Source organism: Lutjanus erythropterus, chromosome 12, assembly GCF_056507025.1.
Source record: "Lutjanus erythropterus isolate fLutEry1 chromosome 12, fLutEry1.hap2, whole genome shotgun sequence".
Classification (NCBI taxonomy): domain Eukaryota; kingdom Metazoa; phylum Chordata; class Actinopteri; order Lutjaniformes; family Lutjanidae; genus Lutjanus; species Lutjanus erythropterus.
In genome coordinates, this window is record NC_139328.1 from 17856394 (window position 1) to 17876661 (window position 20268).

Here is a 20268-nt window from a genome sequence, read left to right on the forward strand (position 1 = left end):
TTTGATTGAAATTGCGATATGGCCTGCTGAAATTTTCAAATCACAGGAGATGCAATATTTGTTGATGGCAAAATATTAGTCAAAATACAATTTTAAATTAAATATTGTGCTGCAGACGTGTCCTGACCTACACATCATATTCTAGGCTTCCAAAAACACTGGTGTTTGGTACATACCCCCACAAAAATCACACTATAATCGTTTTAATGTGTTTTCAATGTAATGAGAATAATGATATAAAAATGATCATTCCCTCTAATAATGCAAATCATATTGCAATTGCAGTTTCAGTCAAGATAATCGCAGTTTGATATTTTTTTCCAAAATCATTCCGCCCCACTATTTACATATAGCCATAGCAACAAATCTAGGGAGTTTTTCAAGCCAAAAGGGGGAAAGTGAAAAAAAGTACACAAATGTATTATTTTGTCAACTGTTTCCATGCATGCTGTAATCTTAGTCAGTGTTCCTCTGGCAGCAGTGACGAGAGGAAATAATGCGGTTCATTTTGCTCACTCGCCATGAGCGAACCCACTCATAGCTGCAGCTGGGCCATGTTTATTATCCCCACCAAGCGTGGAATGAAATATCCGCCCTTGTTTTATTCTAAATGGATCAGGCAATAATACATGACCATCACTTGGTGTATCCATCAGTGCATATCACACACAAACACAACAGATGTAACAAGACAAATGATGTATAAGACGAAACAGACCAGAGAAGAAGAGTCAATGCAGAGAGAGGGCATCTAGAGAATCTGCCTGTGAGACGTTTTTTTTTTGCACTGCAGGACTGATTTTAAGACACAAAGGGGCACGCCTTGATTCAAAGAACTTTGAGAACAGCTTCTGCAGACTCTGAACAAAAGATTTTGGGAGACCTATAGAGATGAGGGAATTTCTAGCAAAAGAAAAAGTGTTTAATTAGACCAGAAGTGTGTTCTTGTGTTTCAAGTTCTGTTGCTGACATTGAAAACTGATTTGTACATTGGAGCAAAAATAATGTCCATTATTTCCATTGTATTGTGTTTTTTTTACACAAGAATCTGTACTTCTACTTGGATAAAAAATGTGCTAATGTTTGCCACCTCTGGCTGGAACATAAGGGAGGTGAGATCATGACTGGGTTGGGATATTTGTTTCAGTGTCCCAGGTCAAGTTAATATTAATGAACTGTGTGTGTGTGTGTGTGTGTCCTGTGCAGAGCCAAGTCTGTGTGTTCCATGAGTGACTTCCAGCGATTAATGGACAGCTCACCGTTCCTCCCCGACAAGACTCGCCATGGTGATCAGGGCCAAGACGATGTCACGCCTCCACTGTCTCCAGATGACCTCAAGTACATTGAGGAGTTCAACAATAAGGGCTGGGACTTCCCATCATCCACATCTGGCCCGGGTCGCACCCGGGAAGTGTGGACGGACAAACCCCCCGAGGCCCGGGGAGGGGAACCCGTTCTCGATCCATTCCAGCCAGCCTCCTGGTTCCTCACCACCAGCGCCACCCTGACCACCAGCACCCTGAGCAGCCCCGAGCACTGCCACAAGTCCCCGCTGAGGGGCAACGGAGCAGGGGCAGCAGGGGTGGGGGTGGAGCACTGCGGGGTTCACATCCTCCACAGCCCCACTAGGCCCGGGGCAGCTGAGCGCCCCACTGCCCACGACCCAGACTTCCTGTACACCAAAGGGACCAAAGCCAGGGGCGGAGGAGAGGCGGGGGTGGGTGTCAGCGGGCCAGATGAGGTGTTCAGCGGTGGGAGGTGGCCGTGCGGGCTTCTGGAGGGTGGGGGATTGAGGACTTCTCCGAATCAGTCTCCTATTTGCCCCACAGTGGGCTACACCTCCTCTCTGGAGCTTCAGCTCTCCAGAAACCTGAGTGATGACATGAAGGAGGTGGCCATCTCTGTGAGGAACGCCATCCGCTCTCCGCCAGGGCCCGTCGTGCGGGACAGCGCCTGCCAGACCAACGGATTCACCACCCGAGGCACTCAGACCACCCAAACCATCAGTGTAGGTCTACAAACGGACCTGCTGAGGAACCTGACCAGCAGCCCTCACCGCTGCCTCACCCCAAAGGGTGGCAGCACGCCTATTTCTTCGCCATCACGCAGCATGAGGAAGGTGCAGTACTCTCCTGTCGTCCAAAGCAAGTTTGAGCGACCTTGCTGTTCGCCAAAGTACGGCTCACCCAAGCTCCAACGCAAACTGTCCTCATCCAACAAGGCTGATCTCCCCAACACCAGCCGCGCCCCCACCCCCACCACGCCGCAGAAGGGCAACAATGAATCGGCGTGGGCCCGCTCCACCACCACCCGCGACAGCCCCGTGCACACCACCATCAACGACGGCCTCTCCAGCCTCTTCAACATCATCGACCACACCCCGGTGGCCTACGACTCCATGCAGAAGTTCAACAAGTCCCCCAGTCGCTCCCGCCCCACCCCTCCCTCCTCCGCTGAGCCCAGCCCTGCTCAGGGGGCTCTCGCCACGGACCCCAGGAATGTGCAGGAGTGCTTGCGGACTGCTCGCGGGCGCTCACCCAGCCCCGTGCAGCTGATAGTGGAGACGCAGGGGGACAAAAACCCAGAGGTGGTGAGCATACGGCAGGACCTGTCGGCACCGCCGGGCTACACGCTGGCTGAAAACGCAGCCCGCATCCTCAATAAGAAGCTACAGGAGCAGAGCTTTAGAGAGGAGAGACGGCTGCAGGCTGGAGGACAGAGCAGCCACAGCAGAGACAGCACCAGGCAGGCCGACTCAGACAGAGGACAGTCTGGATGTATGGAGGTAAATATACAGGCGCACTGGATCCATCGCTTCATCATTCATTTGATCTGGGGCCCATGTTTTATGACGCAAAGATATTTATGACTTTGGATTTTCCCAGTAATGGTTGAAGACAAACTTTAAAGCTTCTGTGGTTATTCAGAGAAAAAGCTAATCAACTTTGTTATAACATCACTAAAATGTTTAAAATGCTTTTTTCTCAGATCGAAAGCACTGACTGATGCAATGGTAATGTCAAAATATTTGACCCTCTTCAATAATACTGAGCTTTCTTTCCTCGCTGTGTGTAGACACTCTTTAAGGTTTCCTCTTCTTCTTCTTCTTCTGTACTTTTTTCTTCACTGTAGCAACTTTCTTGTAGTGTGGCTTTTATTTCTTTGCTTTAATGGAATAGTTTGGATTATTTTTTTACGTGCAGCTGTATGAGATACTTAACAATAGTCAGTGTATTACCTACAATAGATGGCAGTCAGCATGCTCTTAATTTGGAGAAACAGAGAGGTATTGTTCGGGACAGGGTCAGCAAACAATGGTATTTTAGCCACTTAAATAAGGTCCACCTAAAGAAAATCAACATTAGTGAAAGTGTACACAGTATTAAGAATATTTCACCACTTCACACAATAAAACAAACTAAATAACAGTTTGAGTAGTGGACAACTCCCATGTTCTGCAAGTTAAATCACTGATTTTACCTATTTGCCAGTGTATTAAATTGAGACTGGTCAATTACCAGGTAAAAATTTATGTAGTAGCTCCAAGTGGCAAAAATATGGTTTGTTGCTGACACTGTCACAGCAGAATGGCATTGCTTAGCTTTCATGCTGGTACTCCTGCCTCTTCTCCAAACTGGGGGCACGTTGACCATCATCTGCTGTAGGTAATATACTGACTACGGACAGGCACTTGATGTAACTCCACTTCAAATAATCCACACTATCCCTTTAAGTATCACTGAGACCCGATCGACCGACCCGATGTGTCAGACAACTTTAGAAGTGAAAATAATGATCTCACAGTAATGATCAAAGTGGGATCATAGTTAAGTCCTGTTATTCATCATTATCAGCACTCTCCAATTAAATGATCAACCAGAATTTTAAATGATTTTCCCTATACCAAAATAAACCAAGAAAAGTGCTAATTTTACTGGATGAAATCAGTGCTCTGACACGTTGGTCGGGCCCTTTTCACCACCCATTCAGCTGACCTGTGGAAAAAATAAATGACAGACAGACGAATGATCTTTCTGGTCATGTTTAAGTGATGAAACAGAAAGGAAAATGCATTCAGTTTACTGTACGTGCCGGCCTGCCACTCCATAGACAGATTAAAAAAGTAGGTCATGCAGTATAAAATCTGTACATTAAAACAATGTATCAGACACTTACTGTATATTTGAAACCATAACATGAACAGTAAGCAACATAATCTCACATATGGTGATTAGTATGTCCACTAACATCAGGGTTTCACCAGCTGCTGCTCACTGATCTGCAGGACAGACAGAATAAGATTAGAGTCTGATATGTGATTTTATGGATCATAGTCGAGTGTGTCATTCATTAAAATGATGCCGTGACTTCTGCGGATGACGGTCACAGTTCGAACAAAGCAAAATAATGGATTGTGACAGTACTTACACACACAGCGTGTCACTATTGTAATACAGACCTGGATATGGATCGTAAAGTTCTGTATTTTGTGCGTGCTTCAAATGGACACACACAGAGAAATGAGGGGAAAAGAAAACCTAATACAAACATGACCTCCATTCACATTGCCACCAATAAACCTGATTGAAACATCAGTGTGACGAAGGGTAATGAGGATAAATTTTTGTGACACCAATTCATGTTACATGGAATTTAATATTGCGATAACTTTATGCATGTTGTGAACAACAGTGAATTTACCGGTGAAGCAAGTGTACTATTTCAAAATGTTGTTTTTTTAACTAATCCAGTGAATTAGTACTTTAAATAACGGTTACTGTCAATAGTTTAATCAGTAAAAAAATCACAGTCTCAAGGGGCTCAACTCAAATAGTTTTAATTTGTCTTACATTCAAACTACTAATAACTTTATTCATATAAAGTAAAGCTTTAGCTCTAAAGAAATATAATCAAAGGTTAAATGGTTATTCAAGATTATTCAATTAATTTTATAAAAATAGTGAGAACAGTCCATAAAAAAATCCCAGAGCCGAAGGTGACATCTTCACATTGAACAAAAGAATAGAACTGAGAGATATTTAATATACAGTGATGCAGGATAAAACTGAGAAAAGCACATTTTGATAAGCTTAAATCTGCAAATATTTGACAAATTTGCTTAATAAATGACAAATCATTATCACATTTTTTCATTAATATTCTTTCCATCCATTCCATTGATGCAGTGACTGAAATACTGAAATAAAATCAAGGTACTTCATCACATTGAGGTAAAAAAAAAAAAAAGTATTCTTATACCAAAATCCAAATGTTTTTTTCAACTACATCAGTGTTGGAAAATCTCTCCCAGTAGACAAAACGTCATCATTTTGTGTCATATTAGAGGGTGAAATGAGAGCAGATTTTCTCTCCTTTTGGCATTTTATATTAAAATTAAATGATTATGAAAATAGATGCAGATTAATTTATTAGTTAACTAATAATAGATTAATCATTGCAGCTCTAAGTGTTTTATGTTCGTTGTTAAGTTTAGGCTTCCTTTGTTGTGCACATTTTATTGACTGATTGATCAATTTAAAGAAAAAAATGTTGAAATAATGTATCTAGAATCTGATTACATCTTTTTTATGTGTAACTGTAATACAGTTACCTTTTTTGTATCTTTTTTTTTTTTGTATTCATATTTATGTAATGCTGTTACATGTAATCCATTACTCCAAAGGCTGGGTAGCTGCAACCACCAGAGCAGACAGGAGAGAATTAAAAAAAGACTATAATAGACGATAAAACCACTAGCATTATGTTCAAAATAAAGAAAATTCATATTAGATCTGTATATTTACATAAAAAAGTGAACAATTGTTGTGAGTGAAAATTTTCAGTTTGGTTTATTTTTAACGATACTGACTGTTTGGTTATTTCTGATGTGGGAGCGTATTTTCCCTCCTTTCCCATCCCACTCCCTCAAAAATACTCCTGTCCCATCCCAAACCCATGACAGAGTAGAATGAAAAATCCTGTCCCGTCCCAATCCCAGAGGAATGAATCCTGTCCCGTCCTGTTCCTGTCAACCACGGTTTACATACGTCATGCATTAGTCAGGGAGCTGCAGCCACCAGGAGGAGACAGAAGAGAGTACCAAAAGACTAAAAAAGATGACAAAATGACTAGTATTATGTTCAAAACAAAGAAAACAAGAACCACAGATTTATATATATATATATATATATATATATAAAATAACTGACATATTGTTATTATGATTCCCAGTGCAGTTGACTTTTTTTTCCTGTTCAGTTCCAGTCCCATGATGAACAGTGAAATTAACTCCCAGGAACAATATCCCATTGGTTTATTTGTAACTTTTCTTATATTGAATGTTTGGTTACTCTGTCCTACTGGCCTTGGCGTGTCTGCATCAAGGTCAAAGTCCCAGCTGCCCTTGTGTTTTTTCCGGGTCTAAAGTGAATGGGTGTGTGTTTACTGCTGTCTGTGTGGTCTGCAAGCTGAAATCAGCCTGGTCAACCTCTCTGCCTCTGATGTGCCAAACTTATTTTTCCTCTTTGCCCGATTTTACCGATTAACATTTCCCGCTCTATCTTCCCTCCTTCCCCCCTGTCTCCTCCCCCTCTGGGCTTTATCTCTCCCTCCTCCTCCCTGTCCGCTGTGCTCTGATCCAGAACCACACTGTCATACTAACAACTCCTTGGGGACTCTAACTCTGCTTGTCTCCGTGATGTAAGTTCCTCTTCCTCCTCCTCCTCCTCTTCCTCTACGACCTTTGGCGGTGGGTTCACCAGCCACACGGACCTCTCACCTCACGCCCTGCAGACGTCCCCCCCTTCCTCACCCTCTTCATTAATGCATGCTTCACAGGACGGCAGAGTGACAGTGTGTGAAGCCATCGGAGTCAGTGGTGTCAAAAGTTGTGCGACGGCCATCCATCTGTTTCTTCGTGTTAATGCACGCATGGTCACTTTCTTTGATATAGATCATCTGTTTTTTTAAAGGACCATGATAGTGTTTTTGCATGTTTTAGTCCATTTAGTCCATTAACCATAAATCACATTTACTGTTTTCCAATACCATATCATGCATTTATAGATTGTAGAGTGCTGCAGGGATGACATATTTTTGTGGCTACCTGGAAGTTAGCATAGCTCTGGTTCCCCCCACAAAAAGCCAATGGGATTTTTCCATTGAAAATCTCTTAAGCTTGTGTTAACCGCTGACCTTTCAGGCATCTTAACAAAAAGAAAAACCCATTGACTTCAAGATGAGGGGAACAAGAAATGCTAATATGCTAACTCATTCCTGGGTTTTAGGACTCCTTCCTGCAGGACTCTATTAGATTTAAATTTAAGCTTCTGCCAGCATGGTATGAAAATCAACTTTAGCAGACTAGCGTAATCAGTTACAGCGAACCATTGGGTTTGTAGTCTTTCTAATTATGTATCTTCACAATCTTATACTTCAACAGTTATGACAGACAGTGACTTTCTTGACACATAAAATTAGTTTTTTAAATGACAAACATCGTAAATGTAATACGTTGCAGTATCAGAAAAAAATTTGTCTCTTGCCACGGACTGCCATTTTATGGTGATCCTCCAAAAGGGGCATGACTTCGCTTCTCTATAGTCTCAACTCTTTACTTCTAGTGATTCACGCTTCAAAAAAATCAAGTGGCGTTTGTGAAGATTATTTTGCTGAACAAAATGTGTCAGTATCATAAACTTTAGTTTATTTTTGGCACTAATCCTAAATCCAATGGAAAAATCCCATTGGCCTTCTGTTGAGGAAACTAACTTCTGGGCTGACCTACAAAAATACGTCATCCCTGCAGTTCTGCAGTTTTTTGTAATCAAAACTCTGCTGTGGGATTTTCCCATGAACGAAACGTTAACTGTGGTGGAGTCTGCATCTGAAGTAATTTAGACGTTTCAGCAAGTTGATTGTCATATCATACAGAAATAACTGAAATAAGTTTGGCTGTAATATAAATTATAAGTGACTTTAATGGGATAGATCCTGCAAAACCGTTGGTATGGTCCTTTAAAACAAACTCACAGTTCATGTGACTCAAAGAGTTGTCAGATTGTGTCTTGGATTACTGATCAAATTTTGGTCAAATTTGCACCAAAATACGAAGCAGTAAACATGACTCATTAACAGACGACTCTTTTGGACGTTTCACACATTCCTCAGCAGCACAGGTGGTTTATTGTCTTTTCGGACCTGTACAGCTTTATCTGAATTATTCTAACACTGTGTTTCTACCAGGTCCTCCTCTTTGTGTCACTATGTGTGCGACTGGATGGACTGTGATGTTTTCTTGTGATGTTTTACTTTTTTCACCCTTTTTGTCCATACAGTGTTTTCTTTCCTCTTACAGTTCACCTCAGCCATGTCCTCTCACACTAACAAGTCCTCCAAAGACTAACTGAAGAAGACAGCTGCTAACACTCATCACTTTCTGTACTCTGTTACCTGTGAGGGCGGGGGGTTGAGGGGTGATGCCTGGTGGATATTAACTGGTTACTCTGGTCCGTTTTGCATGCTCAAAGGAAAAATCCATCAAATACTCTTACACTGTTATACAACATGTTACAGCCTGTCAGTGCAGGAATTTAGTCTCCTGGTTTTCCTCAACTTCCATCGCCTACTTGTGATTCAGTTAGTGTTTTCCTACATTACACAAAATACCTTTGAAAAACAAAATCTGCAGAAAAATGTCTCTGGCATGTAGCTGTGGCATCATGACTAGAGCAAACAGTTTTCTGGACTGTTTTATTAACCCTTGTTGATGAGTCCAAGTGCTTGGAAGAGCCACTGAGATTTCAGAGTCAGAGCTGGATATTATGAGAAAGATAATGTGAATTTGGTGTAAAATGCTTCCTTGGTCTCAGACTCTTTCTGGACTGAAAAAGAAAAAGATGACGTTCGGTCCTGTTGCCGTTAAAGTCTTGAGGTGTACTCGCACACTTGTAATAGTTTGTATACACCATGATGGTGGCATGTGTACCTGGAGAGTCAAAAAAAAAAAAAAGTACGTCCATTAGCCTGCAAACAGGTTAAATTATCTTCCCTGAACTTTAAATTCTGCACAATGTACACATAATTAAACATAGTGACACAGAGCATGGCGAGTTTATTGTATTGTTAATTAGATCACAGCAGGAAAAGCAACAGTAAGTATAAGCTCTATTAGTTTGTCTTTTAAACTTTCTGACATTTGTAAAGCGTTTGCTGCTGCCTTTACAGTATGTCAGATCTTGATAACTGCCCCGACTTTAGCATTAACCGGTAATTCTGGTATTTTTTAACCTGGGCACTGTTTTTACATATTTTGGGGTCTAAATCACATATGGTGTGGTCGGACTACTGGTGACAAAGCTTCAGGCTACAAGTCTTTTTCAATGGAAGCTGGTGACTTGAAGCCAGTTATACATTACAAACAAAAGTTGAGCTGGCCTCTGTGTTGCCAGTAATGTAAAAAGTAAGAGGTACAAAAAAATTTTTTGAATTTGTCCCATAGATTGCTGCAGCTGGCAGCTGCAAAACAGGCCAGAATGGCTGCAACATAATCCTTGGGGGCAAATATGCCCATCAACATATGTTTTTTTTTTTTTTGGTTTTGTTTTTCTCAGACTTTTATTAAGTGTCTGGCAACATTTCCTACAGAGAGACATTTTTGTTTGAGTAAAATTCTTTTTGTTTAACCAAGAAACAACTGTCATATCACTCTCTTCAAAGATACCGGACTCCATTTACAAAAGCAGTAACGTTACTTTGCAGACAACAGAAGTTGCTGGTGTACCACTGCCTCAGTTAGTTTGTGTTATTGTGTGACTTTAGTGTTTCAACACGTGTTAAAACACCATAGCCATACCATGATGGATGCATTTAACCCCAAGGATTATGTTGCAGCCATTGCAGCCCGTTTCTGCTGAATCAAATCCAAAACGTCTCGTAGTATTTAGACCCCAAAATCCGTAAAAAATAAATAAATAAATAAAAATACTGAAATTGCCCTTTAATTTTGGAGGACGCACCATAGATGTATTACCAGCTGCTCAGTGGTGCATGAAGTCAACTTCCATGTCCGCATATGCTTCCACATTGTGCAGCTCATAGAGCAAGTGCGCTAGAGTATTCTGATGATGAGCTGCTGCAAATGTTATTGGACTGAATGCATCAAATACTGATAGTGACACAAGTTATTTCATGGGGGTTGTGACACTCAAAAAAGTGTGTCAACCATTTTACAGTGGCTTATTTCACAATGTAAGTCTATGGGAAAAAGGCTTTTTGGGTTGCTTGGGATGTGATAATTACACAATTTGGCCATTGGTTAAGTATCCATGGTGACAAAAAGCAATACCAACCAAAACAGAATATGCCCACAACTAAAACCAAATGATTTGTTTTAACCGTGTCAAAGTGTTTTAAGGTGGATTTCTCCTTTAAGGTTGAAGCTGCTGAGAAGTCAGGGTTAATTTGAAGGTTGTTACTGTCTTCTGTAGCTGCCCCTGTACACTGACTTCCTGTATTACTGGTGCATGATCTGTGGTGTTGTGTGATCTGATAGGGAATCTTGTATTAACCCACCAGCCGCCCATTAAACAACCGCTTGTCTGTATCTCCGGTGTGTACACAATCCATCACTCACATTCATAAACAAATTATTTATTGATGGAGATGCCGCCCATCCATCTCTGTGCCTTGTTTTCCCGCCTGTTCAGCAGGTTGTGTATCACATCACTCTCTGGTGGAGCCATCATTTCATCCATCTGATATATTTTTCCTTCAGTTCATCCTCTCTCACACCACCGCAGCCTCAATGCCGTGTATTTTTAGCAGAACTAGATTGTTGCTTTGCGGGCTCAATGTCCCACCATCCTTCAGCCGAAATCTAACTCCTGGAGATGAGCTATTTATAAACCAGGCCAGTGGTGTGATGTCCCGGTGTGATCGTTCACCCAATCACACTCTGACATCATTCTGAGGGGGAAAGAAACTCAACCACGGACACTTTATTTTCTTCTTATCATCTCCACTTTTCATCACTTTTTCTTTTTCATCCAGGGGACAGATACATAAAAATTATTAATCTGTTTATATACCACAGCAGAAATATGCAAACACCAGATTTATAAGGTCTTGTGTTTGCATTATTCTGTGTTTTATACATCTTAGTCAGCATCACATTATACCTATGTGCTTTATACATAAATGGATGTGATCACTCTACATCCATGAAATTAACCAGGTCAGTTTTGTCCTTCACGTGACTCTAGCAGTGTCCTTTAAAGGGATCGTTTGGATGTTCTTTTAAGCGGGTTTATATGAGGTACTTATATATAGTCTGTGTATTAACTACAGGAAGCGGTAGTTGACACGCCCTCAGTTTGGAGAAGCAGCAGGAATACCAGTGTAGGACCAGCGCAACGTACTGCTGTGAAATCAGTGTCAGTTTTCACTGCTTTTCCTCGCCGTCAGACAGACTTTTACATCATTAAATAAACCTAATATTGCTCTTTCCAAACTACCTGGACACCCGTAGCAAAGTCAGTAATTTTACCTCGCAGAACACAGGAGTTGCTGGTTTACTGCTGCCTCGATTGGTTAGTCTGTTTGTGTGACTGTGTGCCTTTATTTTTTATTTTTTAAATTACACAAAGTATGTGTAGCAGTGGTTGCCCAGCAACTCTGCGTTCTGTGTGATAAAATTGTTGGTTTTGCAAATGGAGTTTGGTTGAGTAAAAGGGACCAGTGTTTGGGCTTATGCAACAGTGGTCTCTCACCAGAAATTGCTATCTGACGGCAAAGTAAAGCAAATAAAATATTCTAAATATAGTGTACATTTAAATTGATAAAGGTGGCTAAAATGTTTTGCTGATGACCCTGTCCACAGCAGTGCATTTCTTAGCTTCTGTGCTAGTTGCCCTCGATGATTCTCCAAACTGGGGGCAAGTCATCTACCTTTACCGTAGGCAATCCATAGAAATATATAATACGGAGATATTGCATTGACAGCTTTGGCCTGTTGTTGTAATACGCCAACATCGCTGCTGTTTTTTATGTGTAAAAAGCACTAAAATGTTTATATTTCTCAACTGATGAGTGTCGGTGAGTTATGTTATATTCAAATGTCTATGATCTACATAGAGTAGGAAAAAAGTTTCTTTTTAATTCTTACTTACTCTACATAGATCATCAACCCTTTAATCAAAATCAACTATATTTATTGGCTAAGAAATCTAAGTGTTTTAGTGTATTTTATACAGAAAAAATGCAGCTTTATAGGCCAGTCTTAACTGGTCTATAAACACATATAAACATATATAAAATGGTGGTAACATTGATGCACAACCCAAAGGCCAATGGAGTATCTATGTACACATGTTGGGTAATACAGTGACTAGGGATAAGTGTCTCATACATCGCCATTTCAGATAATCTGAACTATCCCTTTAACAGCACTAAAGCAGTTTGTGTGTCCTTCACTTCCACACGTATGTGTTGTGAGAACAACACACTGACACAGAAGTGTTGATTCAGCTGTATGGTAATTTTTGAGGCTGTAGTTTATGCTAGTGTTTTATTTTTCAGTGAATTTTATTGTGAAGAGGCTGCTTCCTTCATTCACATTTCACTAATGCTGCATATCATGTGGGCTGTGCAGTAAAGATGGGAAACATGTACATATTTACTTATTTACGTCATTGCACAACTCAAAATGGTCACATGACTGCATATTTGGTTGTGTGAGGGTTAAAATAACTGTGCATTGACAATATAACACTATATCAGTTAGAATTTGTGTATAATTACTTTGAACGAGGGACTTTTGCATCCATGTTTATTTGGTTTCCAGAAATCTCAAATGCCAAGTCACATATATTGGCACTTTCTGAAGAGTAACAGCCGAAAGTAACATTTTAATGGAGAGAAATAAACTTTATCAAATGAATGTGACATAAGCCTTGTTACCCACCATTATTCTTGTGTTATATCATTAATTTTACTCCAGTGTTTTGCCAGTTCAGTGACAAATTTACACAAATAACAGAACTCTTTGAAACTTGTGTGGTTTTATTTAATCTGTTAAACGTGGGATTTTTAAAATGATCTTCATGTTGTGCTTGTGATAGTGATAGTGAACACAGGTGTGCATCATTAGGTCCTGTAATCAGTGAGTGACTGAGCACCATCAAGGTGTGGTGGGACGGGTCAAACTGTCCTTCAGTAAATGCTGGTTCATTAAAGTTGGGGACAGGTAAATGTCAGTGTGAGCAGTAACTAGGCGATCCTAAATGACTGTTTTGTTTGTGTATTATTTGCACGCCTGCACCTGTTTAGGTGACCCCATGCTTACCAGAGCAGATGGTAAGTTCCAGTTAGGTGAGGCTGGGAAATTAAAATGCTGGTTGCTGCTGTGAGGCTTCATCAGTTCATTTTTACTGCAGCTTTAAGTTGTTGAGATTTTTTTGTTGTTGTTTTGTTTTGTTTCTTGTTTTTACTTTTTGAGTTTTTTTTCTTTCTTCAGCTTTATCCACAGTTGTAGCTCATCATCCCTTCATATGGGCTATCAGCATTACATCTATTTACAGCTGTCTCTGATCTTCTGTCCCTCATTTACATACATGAGGAGTACAGAAAATTAGGAATATGCATCATGCACTGCAGCCTCAAAAGTCACCATTAAAGTAATAGTTTGGATTATTTGAAGTGGGTTTATATGAGGTAATTTTATCAGTGTATTAGCGACAGTAGATGCCTGTCGGCATGCCCACAGTTTGGAGAGGCAGAGCAGAGTCCCAGCATGAAAGCTAAGCAATGTTCTGGTTCAAGTGTTTGCTATACCTATACCGGCTTTACTTTGCTGTTAATCAGCCTTTTCCAACGGGAAACCACTGTTATTAAAGTTAAATAACACCGTTTCTCTCACTTAACCAAAGTGACCAAAGAACACAGGAGTCACTGGTCTACAGCTGCCTCAGTCATTTAGTTTGTTTGCGTTATTGTGTGACTTAAGTGTTTTAAAAGGTTAGTTCAGGTTCACTTTAGTCGCAGAAATAACACAAACAAGCTAATCAGTCAAGGCAGCGGTAGACCAGCAATTCCAGTGTTCTGTGAGGCAAAATTACTGATTTTGCCTATGGAGTTTGGCTGATAATAGAGCGTGCTCTCTTTGGCTTATATAATGTAGTTTCCTGTCTGATAAGGCTGTCAGGGGGTAAGATAATGCAGTTAAAAATATCCTAAATATAGCATACACTTAGACTGATATTGATTTTATTAGGTATCTGAAATATATTTTGCTGCTGACCCTGTCCACAGCAGTACATTGCTCAGCTTCATACACTGGTTCTGCCTCTCCAAACTGAGGGCGTGTCAACTGCCATCTACTTTAGGTAATACTATAGATAAACACCTTATACAACCCTACTTCCAATAATCAGAATCATCCTTTTAAGGTTTAGTTTTTTGTAAACAGTTTATGCAAACATCATTTATACTTCTGCCCCCTGCTCATTCTTCTCTCACTTTCTTTCATTTATGTTTCTCAGTTTGTTCACTTCCTCTTTCTTTTGGCGCCGACCAGCCGCAGTCGCCTCTTTTTTCCCTTATCCTCTCTGACACCTGCTTCTCATTGGCAGGACCTGCCTCGCTCTCCGGTGGCTCCACCCTTGGACTCCTGCTTCCTGAGACCGGCTCGTCCGGCCAACCGACGACCCCCCTCGCGCTGGGCCGCCCGCTCCCCCTCCTCTTCCCCCAAGTGGAGTGAGGGCTCGAAGAGGAGGTTCACCTTCCCGCCACCGGGACACCGGAAGACCACCATCCTGGAGGGAGAGGAGCCAGCGTGAGGCCGTCCTCTACCTCCTCTTACCCTCCTCCACCTCAGCCTAAAAGACCCAGTACCTCAGACACCACCCCCACCCCCTCAAATCTAGAGACTCCCAATAGCTGGAGCCTGAAGGGGCGGGGGGGTCACGATCCACCCAGTAGCACCAGCTGACCATCGAGGAACCAGAACTTCTCTGTAGAAGAACCTGGAATGTACTGTAACGCCATCAAAAAAGACATAAAACTACATTTCCATAAGAGGTGCCTGCACACACTTGAGTTTCTCATCACCCCACATGTGTGTATATATGTATTTAATACATATATGTATATTTTAGTCACAGTTGACCCCTCTTAAGTCCCGCCCCTTTTCACTCTGTGCTCCACTAAAAGTTGAGCAAGCTTGGTAGCTGGTGGAACCTCCATCAACTTTATCTTTTCCTGTTTCCTGTACTTAGATGTGCTCTTTATTAGGCACGTCTATGTTAAAAAGAGAACCAAATTTTGAAGATGGTTAAATATAGACCCAATGTATCAGTCAGCCAATTTTATCAGCCAGATATTGGCCTTGCAAATTGGTCTGTATCAGTACTGACATATATGTCGACCAATTTCTTGTTTTGTTTTGATTTAATTTTTTATTTTTATAGGAATCATTTTTGTGTATATTTGATCCTTTTTCTTTGTTCAATTTTTCAGTGCACTGGTGTCATTTGGATTTTATATATGTAAATAAAAAATATCAGCTGATATATCAATATTGGATTTTTTTTTCTCCTTAACATCAGTATCAGCATGTGTCGGTTGGGCCCTGGTTAAAATATGTTGCCTTGGGACCTGTACAAACAATGTAGCCTTTATATAGTCACATCTTAAGTTAACTAGCTAAATTACATCAATCATCAGTTAGGTAGTAACATCTGAAAGCTAATGTTAGCAAAACACTAGCTAACTGGCTAGCTAATCTAAATCATTTCTGAGGTAGCTAGTTACATTTGATAGCAAACGTTAGCAAAAATGCTAGCTAAATCTATAGCTAGCAAGTTACCTAGCATTTTGCGCACATTAGCAACTTAAAGCATCTACAAGGAGTTTTTAAGGGGCAATGAAATAGTCTAAATTTAATAATGATGCCTCTATATGACCTGTATAAGTTAATAAGACCATGTGCAAGAAGATCAAATATTTAATAGCTGCCACCATGTTGAATTCTCCCTAAAATCAGATGAAACAAGCCTGTGTTTACATTTTTGCAGCCAAAGTAACAGTAAGTCATGTGTTAGCAAGTTAATAAGGAGGATATTTAGATCATTTTATGTTTGATGTTATATTTTGTGGTTGCTACCACTTTTGTCCACAGGGCACTCCAAAATTAACAAAATATGAATGTTCCATGTAGTAGATTTAAGATGGGATTTATATTTAGCTTTTACATCTTAAATTTGGTTTTCTTTTCAACATAGACAAGCCTAGCAGCATATCTAAGTTCGGGAAACAAGTTTCCCTGGGTACCAAGCTCACTCAGCTGTTATTGGAGCACAGGGCAAAAAGGGGCGGTGCTTAGGAAAGGTCAATTCTGAAACTTTTTTCAGGTGAAAACTGTAGGTCAGCTGTTGCATTTGTATGAAGTTTACACCATCTATTTTCATCTGTTTACGTTTCTTTCTTTCTTTCTTTCTTTCTTTTTTTTTTTTTTTTTTTACAGCAAATGTCTTTTACATTGTCCTGCATCAATTCATGTTCAGGCTGTTTTTTTCAATAAGAGCATACCTTAATTTTTGTGTTGCCAGACTTTGAAGCTTTTCTGTTTCAAGGAGAGGACAACACAACACAACACAAGCAAACAAACAAACAAAAAAAAACAACTTCTGCTTCATCGGGTCTGAAGCAGAGACACATGATGTCATTTCTGATGCTAATGTTCTTATTTATTTTTACGTTGGGATGAATGTTTGGCTCTGTAAACATGTAGAAGGTGGGTGACAACAAACTGAATAACCTTATGCATATTTGGAAGGCAGTTGTACAAATATCAGTCAAATATTTGCATGCCTTTTGAACACTAGCACTTTAGTGCATGTACATACAAGCTCTAGTCATTTGTGATCACTCGGCTCCGCTGTGGGGAAAAAGAAAAAAAAATGTTGTGATGGGAACTCTTGAGCTGTTGTTTTTGTTGTCACATGATTTGCATTGAAAATAAGAAGAATTTTTAAGTAAATTATTGTACCTACAGGCTGTCTTTGTACAGTTGTTACTATTGGATATGAATTACTTTTTTCTTTTGACAGGAAAAAGGGATTGTGGAAAAAATATGAATGTTTTAAATGAAAAGTCTATGTCAAAAGTCTAATGATCTATAGTCTTATGTAAATAGTAAATGGTAATAAACATGAATGTGTATTTACAAGACCTCCTCCTCCTGTGTGTGTGTGTGTGTACATGTGTGTGTCATGTTTTATATTTCTCTCTCCATGGTAAAGGTTAGATACAGCTCATCATAACCTACACACTGTTTCATTAGACCTGAGTTTGCGCCCTTGGCAGAGACTGATCCTGAACCGTGTGTGTGTGTGTGTGTGTGTGTGTGTGTGTGTGTGTGTGTGTGTGTGTGTGTGTGTGTGGATTACAGTTGCAGACCACAGGATTACAGTGGGTCAGGGGGGACAGATACACACACACACACACACACACAGAACGTGAATAAGAAGATTGTGTCCTCCCTCCCAGAAGTCAAATCCTCTTGCATCACAGTCATACATGTGCCACCTTACTCATGTTACTCAGTTTGTCACGCAAGATAAAGTCCAGTGATACACTGTAAACCCAGATGAGTTTATTTAAAATGTCACCTGTTTTTGCAGTTTCTTAACATGCCCTTACCTGTGTTTACATATGACGCTATTTTATATAATAGTTTTGATTTGATATACCGGAATTGTGAGATTTCTGCCACTGAAACGTTTGCCGCCGCTGGAACTTTTTCACAGCAGGTCATTTTGACATTTCACACAAGTATTACTAATAATATTAATGATGGCTGCATTCTATTCAGGTGTCCCAGCAGGCTGTGACAGTGAGTTAGCATGCACAATACCAGGATCCTGAAACTTAAGCAGCTAAATGGAATTCAGCCATCACTGATTTTATTAGTTACACCTGTGTTTTTCTGACTGTGATGTGTCAGAATGTGTGCTGTAAAAAGGCTAATGCAAAGAAGCTATGTGCAGTTTTTTTTTTTCTAAGTTAGAATTCCTATTTTGTTCTTCTTATCAACTACATTAAAAAGCACAAGGATCATTTTCAGTCATCTCTTTTACCAGTATATGTCATTAAATAACATGTTTTGAGCAGTTTTAGATTAGTTTTGGTTCTGCAGGGATGTATTTGCAAGACAAGAGTTTAGTTTGAATCAGCTTAGGAAATGATCAGAGAATAGTGCAAAAAAGCTCTGTGCTGTTAAACAGGTCTGATTTATCAACAAATCATTTCACTTGTTCTTGTACAAACTTGTATAAACTGTATAAACTATTTCATGGGCTCCAAATATTGTTTATGCAAAAATCTTAATTTGTAAATTTATAACTTAAGCTGATTGTGGTGTATAAGTATAAAGAGCTGTGGAAAGAAAAGACAGCAGAGTAAAGTTTACACAAACCTCAAAGTTGTGCTTAAATACAATACTTGAGTAAATGTGCTTATATGAAAGAATATTTCTTTGTGTCGACAGACTAATCCTTTAATAAAAAGATAAAGTCTAAACCGCAAATCTTTAAGGTGCATCATCCTCTTGAGTATGATGTTGCTGCCAGCTAATAAAGACAAACATCACAAATTTCTTCTTTATTCTTCTCATTTTCAGCTGTTCACATCTGAGCAGAAAAACACGATACAAGAATTAAATCTGTAAATTTAAAATGGCTCGGCTTTTACCGGAGAGCTCTCAGCTTTTATTGGCTCCGAGGGAGGGGAGCTGATTGTGGGAGCGAGGGAAGGAGGGAGTGATAAAGAGGTAGAGACAGAGCTGAAGGTCTCCGTATACCTTTCACAGAGTTATAACGATGAATAATTAATGCGGCCCAGCTGCACGCTGGGAGCTGCTGATGGCACCGAGCGGGGCAGCGAAGGGAAGGAGAAGAAGATGCTCTGCTTTTACTTCCATCCGCCCTGAGAGAAACCCACCACTGCTGAATAATTTACACCAGCCCTCAAGTCCTCACACACACACACACACACACACACACACACACACACACACACTGGTAGTCTCTAAACACTGGACTGTGCTTTAATGTCTGATGTCAGCTGCAGCAGAAGGGTGTGACCTCTGTGAAATAGAGGTTACACACGAATACAGAAGTTATCCTGAAGCAAATATGGAGGAGGACAACTGCTTTAAAATTAATGTTTGATATTTTCAGAAAGTAAAGTTTCTGTAGGTGGAACTCTTGCTAAATGCTGCCCAGCTCACTACAAACAAACCTCGACATGAAGCAGCTTTTAGCTTTCAACCTCTGAGGTGTTGAAACAGTCTGCTGGAGGACCAGAGTGGAGCTGAAAGTGTTTATATTTTTAAGATTTCTTGTGGGCAAAAGATTTTTTTTTTTATCTTGACTTTCTCCATTTCCCCCCAATTAAATATGCAATATATAAGAATATTAATTAGTGCCTGTATTCACATTGCACAGCTTCTGTGCTGTTTAAAAAAAAAAAGAAGCTAGGTTTTGTTTCTATGTCATAGAAACGAACACCACCTGTTTTGATTATGGATTCACTGGTTTGAGTGTTTTTGTTTGTTTGTTTTTTTGTTTTTTTTTTTAAGAAAAACAGTTCATATTATCTGATTACAGTTTCATAAAAGCCATCATTTTCTGGTTTCTTTACTCTTTTGTGACAGTAAACTGAATATCTTTGGGTTGTGGACAAAACAAGACTTTGAGGACATCTGAGGAGGACATCATCTTAAGCTTTGAGGGACATAGATCAATATTCTGACATTTTATAGACCAGCTAAGTAAACTGGTTAATGAAGATAATCAGATTAATCACCTATGAAAATAAATATATCTATCTATAAATAAATCTGCCAATGGATCATCCTAAGTTTTACACTCTGGACCTAAAATACCAAAATCAAAAATGGAAAAAAATTATTATCTCCATCTTTTTTGTGTGTGGCTTTACATCTGGTCACATGCTACCAACTTCAAGTATTTTACAAAAGTTAAAAACGTATTTTATATGTAACAATAAATGCTGGTTGAATAAAGGATTGAAAATAAAGTACTGACATCCCATGACTGTCTCTGGTGAACTGATAAAAGGATTTTCAGTCTAATGCCATCACCTCCTCTTCATTTTATCATGTATCTGAACTGAAAACGCATCAGACTTCAACAACAATAGGATTATGTGATTTACGTCTGTCATCACCTCACAGTTTATTCCATGTCT

General features: G+C 39.9%; 1 protein-coding gene across 7 annotated transcripts in view; it reads left to right on the forward strand.

Annotated features, from left to right (window-relative positions):
* Positions 1-15381, forward strand: part of mtcl1 (microtubule crosslinking factor 1) — a 97664-nt gene extending 82283 nt beyond the window's left edge. For 2 of the 7 annotated variants that reach the window (XM_084731651.1, XM_084731653.1), the window contains 2 exons: positions 1207-2785; positions 14628-15381. In XM_084731651.1, coding sequence (XP_084587777.1) covers positions 1207-2785; positions 14628-14834 — 1786 coding nt within the window. In that variant the 3' untranslated portion in view covers positions 14835-15381. Of the gene's footprint in view, positions 1-1206; positions 2786-2988; positions 3014-6641; positions 6700-13326; positions 13354-14627 lie in introns of all 7 variants that reach the window. The other 5 variants (XR_014771626.1, XM_084731655.1, XM_084731657.1 and 2 more) reach the window with 5 other exon arrangements.
* Positions 15382-20268: the final 4887 nt, after the last annotated feature.